Genomic DNA, 16,758 nt, shown 5'->3' on the forward strand with positions numbered 1-16,758 from the left:
TTGCTAATATATATTGTAATATATCTATATCACTAAAGCACTTCTGGATGGATGCAAACTGCATTTCGTTGCCCTGTACCTGTGCATGTGCAATGACAATAAAGTTGAATTCTATTCTATTCTATTCTATTCTAGTTCTTGTCAATCCTTGTCACTACATTGCATGCCTGTCCATAGACATATATACACACAGAGTTGTACATATATTTATATATCCACACCTTACAAAATATACATAAAGTCTAGTTATAGATAGAGTGTGTGTGTATATATATATATATATATATATATATATAAAAACCATTGTCCTTGATGTAAATATGTAAAAATTGTGTATGTTTCTGTTCTGTGTCTTGTGTACTGTTTGTTTGTATATGTGTCTTTCTTGCTGCTGTTACACCCAAATTTCCCCTTGTGGGACAATTAAAGGATTATTCTATTCTCTATTCTATTCTATTTTGCGTTTTGCTGATTACAAATTTGAAGAATGTAACAATGGCACTGACTCTGACATATAGTTTAAAGCAAACTATCCATTTTAAAATTTGACACTCTTGACAACTCTGATTTTCTTCCTTCTATGTATATGAAGACAAATAAAAAGATGAAGACAGAATTTAGTTTGAGTTATTTTTGTATTCAACACATTAAACATATAACTATAACTGCAAAAATACTGAAATGTGATGAAATGCCATTAGTTTTCACACTTTTTATGTCAAAGGAATACCAAACCGCAAGCTAAATTTTTGAGGCACAGGCATTATCTCGTTACACTCACTTTATTTTTGCTATTTAATATAAATGTCTATCTTTTGCTCAGTGCCCAGAGAGGTGTTAAAGTTAAGTTAAAGTTAAAGGAGTTAAAGTTTAGTCCCACTTTCTATTATCAAAAACTTAATGAGACACTAGGCACTATGGTCTGGACTCCTAAACCATATCCAGACTGACAGTGTGTGATACATTCTGGAAATCACTAAACCATCATGTCAATGGTTAAAAAGTACCATTTAATATCTCTCATAAATTACCCTGTTTCACCAGATGGGGATGCTGTCTCTCCACTGTTTTCCAGCTCCACTATCTCCCAGAGCAGAAGGTTGGCAAACTTTACTACCAAAAGATAACAAAAGCAAACAAACAACAAAAACAGCTAAAAAAAAATCTATTTCATATAATGAAGCTCACAATGCTTATTAAGTGGGACTTAAGTGCCCTTCAATATGCTTCTACAACCCAGAAGCAAGACTTTTACCCTCCCAGTGACTTGTGATTTATTAATTACTCATCTAACATTATTTAACAATTCCTTTGAAATACAATATAATGATGATGTTCATAATGGTCATTTATTGCTTTACATCTCTCACAAGAACCTCTTGTGATGGGATCACACCACAGTGAGTTAACTGTAAAGAGGAACCTGTATTCATAACTTAACTTGGATTTGATTTCAGCAGTTTCCCAACTACACACCTGTGCAGTTTTGTGACTGCATGTTGCATCATTGTAATGCTACAAGTTTGTTATAAGTAACAGCTTACAGCATCTACTTTCACTTCTAGCTGTGGCGTGGTTATATTTTTTATTTAATTGGTCTTTATTTGTTGTTGTTATTATTATTATTATTATTATTATAAGTAGTACTAGTATACTATTAAAAAGGACATATATTTATCTAATATTTAGATAATAAGCTGAGCCTTGATATCTTGAAGTTAAACAACTTACCACAGATTAAACATGGCTGCCACAGATGGGACAAGAGAAGAGAGGGGAAAAGAAAACATGAAGCTCTTCTTTTTTGCAGTTCCCAAACATTCCTGGACCTTAAATGACCTTAATGGGAATTTTCCAATCAGCTCCTGTCCATGCTGGAAGTTGGCCATGGGAATCAGGACAAATGTATAAAAGTGCCCCTTCCTTAAACTATCTAGCATTTCTCATGTATCTTAATGCCTGTTTTGTCCATCGTTACTGTTCTGTCTTTCATGGGAAGAAATCAAGTCTGCTGGCCCAAAGTGAAAACATGTGCCATAATGATGGCAGATAGATTACACTGTCATAATGACTGGTCATTTCTCTACCAAGCAAACTGTGTGCACATATTATCAATTTGTGTGAACTTAGCAGCATTAAGTGCAGTTACAGTTAGAAACACATAGACTAGTCTAAGTATACTATTAGATACTATTAAAATACTTTACTTGTGTATTTATACATTTAACTTTTCCTGCATAGTAACAACACAACACAGGAATCCTTGGTGCTCAGATGACTCTGTTCTTTCTGCTTGTCTGCTGATTTAAATTTTATTACAGAAGCTCAACAGATGTGTGGCGATGTGTTGCTTGAGATATTGAACAAACATTGACCTTGAGGTCTGGAAGTACCAATAACTCCATTTCCTTAAATGTCTATTCAAGACTGACTGCAAAAATGAATAAATTGCCTATGTTAAAATAACCAAATTTACATTAACGAAAAAAAAACATATTTACAGCCACCGTTCTACATAGAACTCCTTCTTTTTGGATTTCTTTTACAACTCACAACACTGATTTTTTTAAGGCTTAATATTTTAATTGTACCTTTTGTTAGCATTTTTGCAGATGCAATGGAATTACCTGACAAATAATATGGCCTGCTGTGAGGGATAAAAGTGTGTGCTTCAGATTCTGTGAGTGAAATTCTAATTTCAGCGCTAATCAGCAGATATTGCTGTCTTCATGTTGCACCAGTACAGTTTATGAATGCAGGATGTTCCCAGCTCCAAGTATGGCTGCCTATGGCTCTAAGAAAAAAAATCAACATGTCAAGCAACTCTGAGTCTTCAAAGACTCTGAGGCTGCAATTTGCATTCCTGACTGAAAGCATCATGTGTGTCCTGTATATACAGTCTATGATGCTTTGTAGCAAACAGGCCTTAACTTTCCACATAATATCCTGCAGAACCAGTCCACATAGTTGCTGCATGAACACGAACAGTTTCTGGCTATTGTGGTTCCAAGCACAAACTCTAATGGTTTGCATATGTTGCATTTATTTTCAAAATGTATAAAGCATTCACATTATTCAAGTGTAATAATAAATATAAAACAAATTTAAATTGTCATTAACAGCATTGGTCACTGCTTAATACCCAACCTTTTTTGTGTGTGTCTCCAATGACATTACGAACAATTTGAAACAAAACACATCATATACATTATGCTAGACATAGTAGTAGTCCCATGCTTCATTCTATGTGTGTTCATAGCTAAAATGACCATAATATAATGTACTAGAAACCCATCAGTATCATCCAGACTGTCATATTTTAGGAAATGCAAGAAATCTTTGAGAAGAAATTATAAAAGACATGCTGGTGTGAAAAGATAATCTACACGGTATCAAATGTGGCTGAAAACAGAGTGCAGTTCAAATGTGAAAAAAAATTAGCAAAATGTTTTTAAGCGGTTTTACAAAATCACATCGTAAATTTCCAGTGCAAAATGTTAAATAAGTCAGTCATAAGTCCAGCCAATAAGCCACAGAGTTTAGGCTCAGTCTACAGGTAACATAGAAGTCCCCACTGTGTCCAGTGCTGGTACTTCCAAAGACATGAGGCTCAATTTTGTATTTCCTGGGCACACTCAAGGACTGCAAACCAGCAAGAACTATAAAAAACACTGCTCATGCAATATTTATGTGATACTGAAATGTAAATGTATTGTTTTAAAGTCTCATTTAATTCAAATGGCACCTAGTAAGAACGTAATTCAACTGATTATAGAGCAGGTGAGCTAGAATAAACATTTCTGCAAAAAAAAATGTGAAGAAGTAACAGTGAAATAAACACAGTGTAAGTTTGTTATAGGTTTAAGTGAAATACCTGGCAAGCAGGTAAATGCACTAGCATTGGAGGAAATCTTCATCTCTATCTTAAGTTTATCGTCAATGATAGGCGACAAATTTTGGGAGTAAAATCTCAGAAAAATATATATTTAAGAGGTGTTTGCCTTTACATGATGTTAAAAATAAAGCTTTAAATGAATGTGCCTCATGCCTTTTTCTTTGGGCTTTGAAATATAACAAATACGTCACAGTCAGGATTTTAGTGCATTTTTTAGCTTTTCCATTTGGGCCTTTTAAGGTCCTGAAACACATTAGTACTATTAAGGCAGCTGTGACTTGGACCAGATCTCTTCTAGCCTGCACAAGCTGCTGTTAGTCAGGAGATAAAAATCACAAAGAGCATGTTTTTGAAAAGTTTTCAGATACAGTCACTGCTGCTGTTCTCAAAAAAGGCTTTGTCAGCATGCTTGTGACTAAAGTCATGAATTAATTTGTGCCCAACTGAGTCACACCAGTAAATAAAGAAAAGAATAAGACATCTATGCTATACAGTGCAGACTCCCTCAGTGGTGTCACCCAAACTGTGTTTTTTTTTTTCACCTTTTATGGCCTTTTTGGTGACTTAAGTCTCAGCATATAAACAGTGCAAGCTTCAGGTGCATGTTTGTTTCAGTTCAAGAAGAAGCCACAATCCAGTTATTCTTGATGGATTTAGCAATCTGTGTAGCACCACAACTCCAGACATTGCTGCCCAGTTGTTCAATCCCTAGTGCAGGGTGATTACTCAGATGTTGGGTAAAGACCATCGTTTAAGTCATTAGGAGCCGTATAATGTTGGAAGGAAGAAGATAAAAGGAATTAGTCATCATTTGCATGATTCCTTAGATAAAATGAATCATGTTATGAAAGCTAAGGTGAACGGACTTATTCAGCTTTAGATTGTCTTTTATGCATGTGTGGTTTTTTTCAGCAGGTTTGTAAATCTATTATCTATTTTTTTATTTTTTTTCTAAACTGCGAGGTCATCTGCTCTAGTTCGGCTGCTCGTTCCGCTGGCTTTGCTGTATCTTCGCTTGTCCTTATGCAGCAGCACATCTGGGCCACCATTTTGGATCTGAACACAGCCGACGTCCCTGCTCTCGGGGGTATAGCAGTTAGCATCGGGTCTCAGGTATCTCCCATCTTGGATCTGACCGTCATTGGTCTTCTGCCATCCATGCGAATAGCAGCTCATTTGGAGGAAGTTTACCTCTTCCACTGCGGCTGCCATTTTGTTCTGCTCGGTAGCCATGTTTTCAGAGTTTTGTTGGTTTGCTAGTCGGTGGTTGGGGAAGGGGAGGGGTAGGAAGTGTGTGGAGCCAGTCACGCACTGGTTGAAATCCGGAGGTGGTGTCGATGGTGGTGGAGGAGACAAAGAGAGCTGTCGGCTCAGAGAGGTGTTGGCTGCTTTTTTGGCTTTTGCAGAGCACAAGAATCGCCTGCAATAAACAGAGTGAACCAGTGGGAAAATGTAAGATTTCAAGTTATGCTGCCAACCACAACATACCGTGCTGCCCGCTGTGAACACTTCTTTAAGAATTCACTACCACAAAGTGGAAAGCATTCCCTGTTTTCCTCATTCCATTTGTTCTAATGGTAAATTCCAGGAAGTACATCTGAATCACTGAAGGCTTAAAATTGTTATTGGAATCGAATCTCTTGAGGGAAATGAAATTTCGTGAGAAAGTTGCATTGTTTAATTTTACAAGACTTTAAAATCCATATGAATACGTCTCACTGTTGACCAAAAATCGGAATCATCAGCAATCGTTATCTTTATCTCTTTCTTTAATCAGGTTTAGACTGAATACAGGAGAATAACCTGTGTCTAGTAACATATTAGGATATTATTACCACATTGCAGTATTTACTCTTACTCTTCAGAAAAAAAGCCACCTTTATTTTTTCATTTTTAGTGGAGTTTTAGTGGAGTTAGTGGAGTTTTGTCTAGTTAAAACTCCACTTTTTTCTGGCCACTTTGGGGGTCACAAAACAACAGATTAACACAGTCGTACCTGATATGAAATAAACTGTTACATAATTCACCACTATTTTTGTTTGTGCAAACTGGCAACAAATTACATCTTTGTTAATGACTAAATGCTCAAATAGGTCTTAGTAACTTTATCAACTTTAAGCTTCTTAAATAAGAAATAAACATAACAATCATTAAATAAAATCATTAATTACCTAAAAACTAATCATCAATTATCATCATAGTTCAAAAGAATATTCTGAATTCGTTCGTCTATGTCGTCATGTAAAAACCTTTTCTAACTAAAAAACTATACAATGAATTTCTGACCTGCAACAATGTTTCCATGCCAGGTGATGTAGTTCAAGCACACTGAGGACCAGAGAGACAGCTGACACGACCAACATGAACACTATAAAGACATTTTTTTCTGTAGGTCTGGAGACATAGCAGTTAACTGGATGTGGACATGGCCATGCCTAAAAGAGCAAAGGAACAACAGAATTACTGTTATAGGCCCAAATATTGTGGTTAATAGCATAGAGTGAAATCAAAATTATGTCTGATTTTTACCTTGCAGACGTACAGAGGATTGAGAAAGATTCCATACAGGAAGTACTGAAGACACAGAAACACCACCTGGATGGAAGGACAGGTTTTTTTGTTGTTTTTTTTACAGGTAGACATCATGTTTTAGGCACAATACAAATACGAGTCCTTTAATGTTTACAAATCCTAAACTTTCATGAGCAATTTGGTCCAAACTCTGCAATACAATTTTTCATTAATTTGCTTCTATTCTCATTTCAGACCCACCTACAGCCTTTGGAGGACAGACATGAGCTTGAACTAGACAGATTTGAAATCTTGACCTGCTATCAAGTTATGTTTAAGTTAAAGGCAGAAATGGTGACATTTACCTCCATGATGCTGCGTATCAGTATACTCAGAACATATGTCTGCAGCAGCGCTCCCCTCAGGCGAATTCGACCTGCTGAGTGACTTTCATTTTTTTCATTTCCATCTCGTTCCCCTTTCCTCTCTTGTTTCTCTCCACCTCCACCTCCTCCTTCACCTCCTCCTGGGTCTTCTTCTCCCCCTCCCTCCTCTCTTCCCTCCTCCTCCCTGTTCCTTCTTTTCTCCTCTCTGCGGACAGTGTGCATAGCGTGGCCCATGTAGATCAGACTGGGAGTGGATACAAACACAATTTGGAGCACCTGGAAAGACATGAATAAGACTTATAATCAAAAGTAAAACAAAAGTTGTTATTTTCATCTGCAGCAGTGTGAGATATTTCTCAGTATGGACTCCCAGGACTTTATACTTTAAACAATTTAGGTGGGGAGAGAAACAACGAAACTCTCATCCAGAGCAGATCAGGCATCAGTGATTGAAAGTATGAAATGCAAGAGATGTGTCATTGTTCTGGCCCATTAGCCCAGTTATGTGTTTTCATGAACTTTAGAATCATAATTGATGTTGTAATTGGTTCTCCGTTATAATTGATTGCCATGTTTCTTAGTGTCTTAGTTCTTTGTTTCTCTCTTTCTTCCCCTTAAATCTTCTTTTATCTGATAATCTGTTCTTGCTTGTTCCTTGCTTTTAATTTTACTTCCTTGTGTCAAGTCATCCTGATTCATTTCAGCTGTCTCTTTTTACCCATTTTCCACATCCCCCATGTCTATATAGTTTCTAGTGTGTTCCCTTCTGTTGTCTGCTGTGTTTCTGGACTTTGTTATATTATGATCTGTTTTATTATCAGCCACAATAAAGGTTTTGCTCACTTCAAACCCGTCTCATTTGGAGAATGCATTTGGATCCTATTTTCCTGCAGTCTTTGACAGAATGACTCAACTAGCAGTTGAGTGCTTGAACAGCAACAGGTGGCGCTCTCCTTTTTAAATAGGGCTTTTGAACTGAAGCTATGGCTCAGTCCTGAGTATTAGTCTGTACTCAGGGGGACAAACTGGGGCAGCTGCCACTGCAGGCTTTGCAGCCTGCTTGAACATATTACTTGAACATTTATTTTTTTAGGTTTACACAAAGGATAGTGACTCAAAATTAAAAGATTAACTCACTAATCTGATATCTGCAAGAGTTTAACTTCCACCATTGAAGATTATTCATTTTCTAGGAAGCTGTTAAATTTAGGTCAGACTAATGCAGTAGAATGCAAAGATTTAAGCTTGATAGACCTGGAAATCTATGTCATAACCTACGTTGTAATTGGAAACTCAGTCTTTCATACCATTCAAGTCTTTATGGTATGCATCAACCCAAAGTGTTGCCACATTTCTTGGGAAATGAGTTTCCGGTTTTTTTGGTTGTGAGATTTTGATAAGAGTTTTATTGTTTGATCTGAACTGTTGTTGTGGGGGGGGGGATTCATTTGCAGGGAGGCATTTTTAAAGCAGCCCTTGCTCTCGGCTGCAAGCATAGATAATCTCATTGAATAGCCTGTATGAAATGGAAACATTTCACCATAATTAATCCCTTGAGGACATCAAGTGACTGCAATTTATTTTTCACACTGCACTGAAATAAATGGAAGTAAATAGCTGTAAGGAAGGTGGCAAACCAATCTTAACACGTGATAGATTTAAAATTAAAATGCTTCTTTTTCTTCAACGACTCCAGGATACTGTAGCCTGAAATGTTTGATGAATGAACAGGGATGTACAGACACAGATATATTCCAACTGACTAATTAGAGTTCATATTGTGTTTACAGTTTTAGAAAATGTTTAAAAATCATCAACATGTATAAAGAAGTTCTCTTGGTTGATGTGATAGAGTAACTCTAATATATTTCTAATAAAATGTCAAGCTTTAAGATGGATTGGCTGACTTCTTTATGATCTTTGATTTCAGTTGGTTAAAACAAAAAGATAATCTTTGACTGCCAATGCATTACCCAGTATCGTATGTGTGCTATGGGGAAGGCTCGGTCATAACAGACGTTCTCACAGCCTGGCTGTTCAGTGTCACAGTTAAAATCTTCCTGTTCATCTCCCCACGATGACTCAGCTGCTGTCCCGAGAACAAGGATTCGGAAGATAAACAGGATGGTCAGCCACACCTGTGGAGAAAAAACATGAAGCAATTATGACCTCCAGTCTTCTTCTTCTTCCAAAGATTAGAACAAAATCAGCATTAACTCAGAGTCGGTTAATTGGATAAGTGTAATTAAGGGTTACTATAATTATTTGTTTCTGCTGAATTGCTTCAATAAAATATCCTTTAATCAAAGTCTAGACTGTGGACATTCCCATTTTTACCCTTTTTAAAACAATAAAGGTATAAACAGCTCTTAAAGGTTACTCCAGCCCAGAGGGGAGGGCCACTATAATGAATGAAAATTGTTATTTTCATCTGCAGTTATTTGGGTTTGGTAGTATATTTATGTTATGGAAACTCCACCTCCATCCATGGACAAGCAGGGAGAGCAATAGCAAGACCCTGCACAGAGCAGTGAGAACAATAGGTCAGTGATTAGGTCGGGTGCACCATGAAAGGAGGACTCGGAGTTTAGCTGGATTGTAAAGTGGCATTTAAATAGTTTTCCCTGTATGAGGTTTGCCAGTTGGATGCCTTGACAACTTCTAACTGAGCCATCAGCTGGCTGGCAGTGAGAATAGCTGGTCTGCCAGTACTGACTTCATGGCCACCCTGAACTAAAGTTATTACATACTTTAGGAGCTGGTTATCTTTGTAGTACTTCTAAACAGATTTAAAAATGCCTTAGAAAAAGTACACAAAGTGCTGACTGATTGAATTGACCATTACAATTAGTTATTTAAGAAAGAATCTAAACTAGAAAACTGAGCCTTCTCACAAGTTCAATGATATGTAATGTTTATTGGGGGGGGGGGGTTTAAAACCAAGAGCGTCATCATTTCCTAAACCTAACCAAGCGAGTGAAACAAAGATTTAAAAGAAACAGTCCCACAAAGAACGTGAATTCCAGTCCTCTTGACCTTGTGCCATGTCTAAATTTGTTATCTTGGTTTATAAATTGTGCTCCTGGATTCCTAAGCTTTGCCAACAGTTCTGTAAACAACTTACTTTGAGGACTACTACTACTTAGCTTCTCAGAAGAAAGAGGACGCACACAGTACATGCACACATTTTACAACAATGGACATGCATTGAAAACCAGAAGTTACTATCGTTACAGTTGTAAGTAACATTAGTTCCATAAAATCTCTGAAAGTGAAGTTATTTGTTTTTGGTTTCTTTTAAGACTTGTTGAGTTGAGTTTCGAATGGTTAAACTAACAGATGTTTGTATGATGTTTCATTCTAGTGTTACAAGACTCTGAAACCACAAACCACGAGTCGGGATACACAAAATAAACAGGATGATTTAGAAATACATGAATGTTCTATTTTGAGTGTATATGTTTGTCTGTCATGAACAGAGGATGTCGGACCAGTCTTGTGTGTTAGTATGCAATGTGTGTGTACATATACATGTCTGTGTTTGCATGTTACCTTGCCGACAGAGGTAGAGTGCTCCTGTACTTCCTCCAGGAAGTTTCCCAGTAGGCTCCAGTCTGCCATGACTGATTACAACTCAGATTCCTTACTCACTGCTAAACTGTGAGCTGGGCAATATCCACCTGAACACACCAACAAAGAGCATGGGAAGGTTTGCATGAGTAACAGGTGGGTCACATGATGCATTCAGGCACATCTTACAAACTAATTTTATAACAAAGTTGAGGTACCAAGAATAATCCTCCCTGAATCAGACAGAATTTTATGTTTTCAATAGATTTTAGGACTTCCTACATTTATGGAGATGTAGCTTCTTTTTTATTACTTCATGAGAATGCTTTTCAACAAAAGCAGGGAATGTACAAGTGAGAAAATGTCTTTAGCTTAGAAAAAAGCATGGAAATCTATTAAATTAACATCAACTGTTAACATTTGATTGGCGCAATTTTTTAATCTTCCTTTAAAAAAACATTTCATCTTGTTTATAAATAGATTTTAGTGTGTGTGTGTGTGTGTGTGTGTGTGTGTGTGTGTGTGTGTGTGTGTGTGTGTGTGTGTGTGTGTGTGTGAGCCTCTCTCCAGCCCGGCCACGACCCCATTAATAAAAATGTCTGTGCCCATGGTTTAGTTTAGCTTCCTCTCTGTTCCCACACTCCCCCTCCACCTGTCACTGGGGAAGGAAAACTAGAGATCTACTGTAAACACTGCTACCATGCACATACACACACACACACACACACACACACACACACACACACACACATCCAGTCTGTTCCTATGTTTGGTTGTGTCTGTACCAGTATGAACACAAATCTTCCTTCCCGGCAAACATGCCCCCTTGGGGCCAGTGTGGGCAGGCCTGCATGTCCCACAGTGGGCAGTCCACTATGGGCCCCAGTACCATGCCAATGCCTGTAGGGGACTAGGCATCTGGACCGAATGGTATGGAGCCCAGAAGTACACACATTCCATACCAGTACCAGGATCAAGAGTGTAGGACCCACATATGCCCCATGTTGCATTACTGTCACCAGCTGGTATGGAATGTTGATTAAAATCTGTGCTTCCTTTAAGCACTCCCTCGTTTACAACGTGCATCAATGCACAATGCTGGAGATTTCACACCAGACACCTGGCCTGACACAACCATCAGGTCTTATGTCTCTTGTGCTTGAACCAAGAATCTTTTGCTTGTTAAATACTCAAGTCTCTACGTAATAGAGGCACTTACCCTTAAAGACAAAAACCAAAACCCTCAAATTCTTGGAATATGACCTGATATCTTTCACTTCTTGAGTTATTTTGCAGTATATCAATAAGAACCAATTTAAATTCTATTTTACTGAGGTTTTGAATCAGTGACCTTCTCTCAGCCTCATTTAATCTTCTCCTCAAGAGTCATTTATTCCTTCATGGTGATTCCTTATCATAAAGAATGTGCTAGCAAACATGCCTGTTTGACCCCACAGTGGGCAGGTGTGGGTGAACTGTGGGGCTGTGTGGGCGCAGAGCAAACCTACATTTATCCCACTTGGGACTCAAATGGGTGTGTTGGGGTTAAAAAAAAGTTAAACATTTCACATTACTTTTTACTTTTCTTAAAAGTAACATGTAACATAGAGTACATTACTTAGTTACTTGAGAAAGTAATTCATTTCATTATTTGTTAAATTATTTTTGCATTACACGTGGCAGTATTTGACTGCCTGGGATGAGATTTTGTGTCACAATTTTTAAAGTTTGAGGAGATTTTGCAGTTATCTTTATTATTTAAATACATGTATGTGTAGATACGTACATGACAAGATAATAAAAAGGAAACACAGACAAGGTAACTGATGACGACATACCTAGGTATTTGGATTATGGATTCTGATGTTACACAAAATGTGATTCTGATGAGTACCAGACTCTGTACAGACTTCCAAAACAGGGGGAACAATAAAGAGCATTTCTGGGTGGAGTGGGACTGCTTTACATGCCAAATTTCTCACCCTTCTGTCATTTGATTGATGTCATTTCTCGAACCAGTGGGCAAATGTCTCTGACTGTTTTTGTCCCTAACTTGGAACTCATATTAAACTTATATTAAAAGTCTATTTCAGACGTGTTGTTATGCAAGAAGCACTAATTTCAGATGAGAAACGAAGATGAACTTAAAAATCTGACCAGAAAAAAAAAGTTTAAAATCAGATTACAACTTTTTTGGCAACTTATTTATTAAATGCCCATCCCTTCCTGTTTTTGTAAAGCCCAGAAGCTTCGAACAAACCATGTGTGTGTGTGTCTCTGTGTTGTGTGTGTCTGTGTGCTCCCATTCATATCTTTCACAAGTGATCCCAGCATCATTAATAACAATATTACTTCCTTGTATAGACTTTCTCTTGACCTTTGCATGCATGTGTGTTTCTCTTTGTGTGTGTGTGAGAGAGAGAGACTGGGTGTGTATATGTGGAGTCAGTATTGTTCTGCATCCTGTCTTGATAATGGGCACACAGACACACACACACACACAAACACACAAATACAAAGGCCCCCTCTTTCTCGAGCTGGTTTACAATAATAAATGATGAATCATTGACATCGGTCAGACATGAGGATGTTTTCAATGCGATAATAAGCTGAATAGAAAGTATCAACAGGTCAACGTGATAAAATTCTGCCACATCCATCAACATCATGGGCGTTCATTTAGAGACAAACTAAATTCCAAACTCAAGTAACAAACTCAAGTAACAAAAGAAGTTTAATTTGTTAATTATTTTAGAATTTACTCAAAGATTTCTCTATCTTTATGCACACTGGCATGCACACACACACACACACACACGCACACACGCACACACACACACACACACACACCTTTTATTTGTGGCACTTCTTTGTGATCTTATTTAAGGTTTTGGGGTCTGAAAATGCTGTTTTGTGGTCATTTTTAGCACTGATGTGGTCATTATTAACACTGGAATGCATAAAAACAGAAAAAGATGCTTACACTTTTGATATTAATTAAATATTTAACATCTTAATCTTAAAATGAAGGCATTAGCCATACTGTAAACATGTTGCACTAAAACTCTGCCACATACAGATACTTTACCTGATTTAGGATACAGAGAAAGGAAACTTCTAATCCAGTGATAGCCTGATGATTGTAGACTGAGGTTAAACTGATGGATGCTTTCTTCCTGTTGGTGAGGTGCTAGTAAGCCAGGCACTCCTCCTCTTCAGAGTTGATCCTCAGGATGTAGGAGCAGCAGATTTAACAGCTGACAGATGCACGTATTCAGATGATCTGTGATGAATGACGGCCACTCTCCAGCTGTGAGTGTGAGCGTTCCTGCTCAGCCTCAGTCACTGAATGTCAGCGTGAACTTGATGAACCCGACAAACTTCAGGACAGACAGGTTGAGACTGACACAAAGACGGATCGATGGAGAGAGTCAAGTTGATTCAGGGGAGTGAAAAAGGAGTCAATCCAGCAGTTTGGAGCAATTTGTGTCCAGAGAGATCTGAACTGAAATGAAATGTGTGTGAAGCTGTAGTTTATACCCCTCTCTCTCTCTCTCTCTCTCTCTCTCTCTCACTCTCTCTCCCCCTCTCGCTCCCTCTCCTCCTTCTACATCTCCAGAGGAAGTGGGCCTGGTGCCTCGCTGCCTGCTATTCAACTCTCAAATATAGGTGCATGTGTTTGTTTGTGGTGTTTGGCACTGAAGGAAGTCACATATTGTATTAAGACACAATAGCTAAAAGACCCAGTCCTGCATTCCTTCATGTCACTCTCTCGACATATATCTCTCCGCTTCTCTTAAGCTCTGGTAAGTGACTTAAGCTTAAAGTATAATTCCACAGGTCAAAGGAGCTTGCAAAGAAAAGGGAATCACAGACATATAATTCCACAGGATTTATTATGGAATCTCTTTGGAAAACCGCTGGTTAGGTTCCTGCACTGAGACTCTTCCGAAGATAAACACAAACTGGTTTCAGTTTCTTAAGTCTTTCGTTTTTGTGATTTCAGTGAATTACATTCATTTCATTTACTTATTTGTTTTTAATGGAAACTGAAATTTGCCAAATATAATCAAAAAGTAAAAGTGAACATCTTTGCTCAAAATAAAAAGTAGGCTAAGATGCAACATGTGACTTCAGTTCATGACCCCAGAATGACTGAAGGGTTAGAATGTTGGACAGAATTTCACTTGGGGTTTTTTAAATCAGCATGAAAACACTTTCTAGCAGCTGTGTCTTCTTTTCAGAGAACTTGTGATAGAATAAAAAGCACCATGGCTTCCTCCAGGCTCTTAACAGCGTGTCTTTTCCTCAGTATATCTAAAGCAGTGGTTATACCATGTGACACTTAAAGCAATGTGGCGAACAACACTGCACAGCCAGAGGATATAAACGTTACACCAAATGTCAGAAATTTTCAAGGTAATTTTCTTGTTTTGAACCAGCTGAACTGCCATTAAAAATTAAGTGATGACATTCGGCTTCGTTTCAGTGAATTCATCGACGTTTTCTTAAATTCGGTCTGTGATATGCAAACACATAAATCCTCCACTAATTATGTAGTTTCACAGTTAGGGGATTTTCTTGAATGGAGTGGGTAGATAAAATAAGGTCTCTCGCTTTGAAATGACCAGATATTGTTCGAACATGCAACTCTGCTCACTGCTCACTTCATTAGGTACACCTGTTTAGCTGCTTGTTGATGCAAATACCTACACAGCCACTCGTGCGAACATGGTCCAGATGATCCTCTGTTCAAACAGATCATCAGAGTGAGGGAAAAAGGTCATTTAAATAACTTTCAATGTAGAATGCTTGTGATGCCAGGGTGGTCTGATGACCTGGGATAACTATTTCTACAGTCTGCAGAGAATGGTTAGAAAAAGAGGAAAGCAGCAGTTATCTGGGTTAGAATTTCTTGTTGATTCTAGAGGTCGTAGGAGAATAGTCAGACTTGTTTGAACCGATAGGAAGGCGACAGTACCTCTAGTAATCACTTGTTACAACCAAGGTATGCAGAAGAACATCTCTGAAAGCACAACACATCAAATTTTGAACCTTGGGCTACAGACCACAATGGGTGCGCGGCCACGCCTGTCAGCTAAGAACAGGAAACTGAGGAAGTTATTACATGTAATATAACTGTAGTGTAGTTTGCTTAAAGGCTACTGCTAGCGTTTTAATTCTTAAACGATTGAATATTTTATTTCCTTATTGCATTTACAGTTCAAAAATTCTAAAAGTTGGAATAACTTGTGACACATTTTCAGCTGGAATCCAAAAACCTAGTTGCTGGCTTTTTGTCACATGAAGCAGAGTGATCATTTACTTCAGGGTTGTCCTAAAAAAAAAAAAAAATCTCCATGGGACAAAACAACAGATCCCCCAAAAACTTCCTGTAACACATGATCTTTTTATCAAAGATCAACTTTTAATGCTTCACAGAGCATGCACACCCTTTGATATACAAAAACTCTTTATTTTGTTCCAAATAGCTTCAGGAGATTAAAGTTCTGCAGATTTTTAAAATAATAAATAGAAAATTTGCTTGTTAAACTTTTTGAACTTGTTGACTTTTTGTTTATTTCCTTGTTTTTGCTCACATGTTTATTGAATAGGCGACCATATTTAACTAATCTAGAATACAATCATGCACATGTGACTGAGATTTCATACCATATTGATACTTTGGTATTGTTATAGATTTTCCGTGCATTGGGTAAACTAGATGAATTGCACAATGTTAGTGTTCTTTGTCATTTATTTATGCACTAACTTATACCTTAACTTATAACCTACACCTGTTTTGCATCAGTTAAAAGTATGAATAATTCATTTAAGTGTCATCATAAATCAGATCAGATCAGATCACTCTGAGAACACAAGCCTCCACCATGGCAGCTCACTCTCTGCACACTATTTTCTTTTATGCAAATAGTTTTGTATTTTCTGTATATTCATTTTGCCTTCTTTGTTCTTTTTAAAAGTAATTTAATAAGTTTAAGACGTGAAACAAATGCATTTGAGCATAAATGTATATTATTATTTTTTATTTATGTGTTTAGACAAATTTAAATGTTTAGCAATAGATACATAGTAGGGAAAATGGATTTGCTAAGTAAATAGTATACGTTTATTTTGTTTTCCAAAAGAAATTAGTACTTTGTACATGTCTTCAAATTTTTATGCATTTAAATCGTGATGAAACCTGTTTCTGTAATGTACACAAAAAGTATCCAATACCAACATGTTTGCGTCAGTCTGAAAGCCTGTTTTCATTTTAAATAGTTCTCTATCCCTTTGACCTTGAGGTAAGTTTATTGACCTTGAAGGAGAGGTCAGAGGTTAAATCTAAGATGAATCATAGTTCCTACGTTTCTAAAAGGTTTTCTGTCCATT

The 16,758-nt window shown here is 37.3% G+C and overlaps 1 protein-coding gene across 1 annotated transcript; it reads right to left on the minus strand.

The window, feature by feature from the left end:
- Nucleotides 1-3,023: 3,023 nt before the first annotated feature.
- On the minus strand, nt 3,024-13,889 carry LOC120714504 (gap junction alpha-5 protein-like). Its single transcript, XM_040000761.1, has 7 exons — nt 13,451-13,889; nt 10,345-10,472; nt 8,766-8,930; nt 6,772-7,068; nt 6,425-6,490; nt 6,182-6,330; nt 3,024-5,315 (listed from the first exon to the last, which is right to left on the minus strand). Exons 2-7 carry the CDS (start codon nt 10,411-10,413, stop codon nt 4,847-4,849), a joined length of 1,215 nt encoding a protein of 404 aa, XP_039856695.1. The 5' UTR covers nt 10,414-10,472; nt 13,451-13,889; the 3' UTR covers nt 3,024-4,846.
- Between the last annotated feature and the right edge of the window lie 2,869 nt (nt 13,890-16,758).

Source organism: Simochromis diagramma, unplaced genomic scaffold (assembly GCF_900408965.1).
Source record: "Simochromis diagramma unplaced genomic scaffold, fSimDia1.1 OVJJ01000596.1, whole genome shotgun sequence".
Classification (NCBI taxonomy): domain Eukaryota; kingdom Metazoa; phylum Chordata; class Actinopteri; order Cichliformes; family Cichlidae; genus Simochromis; species Simochromis diagramma.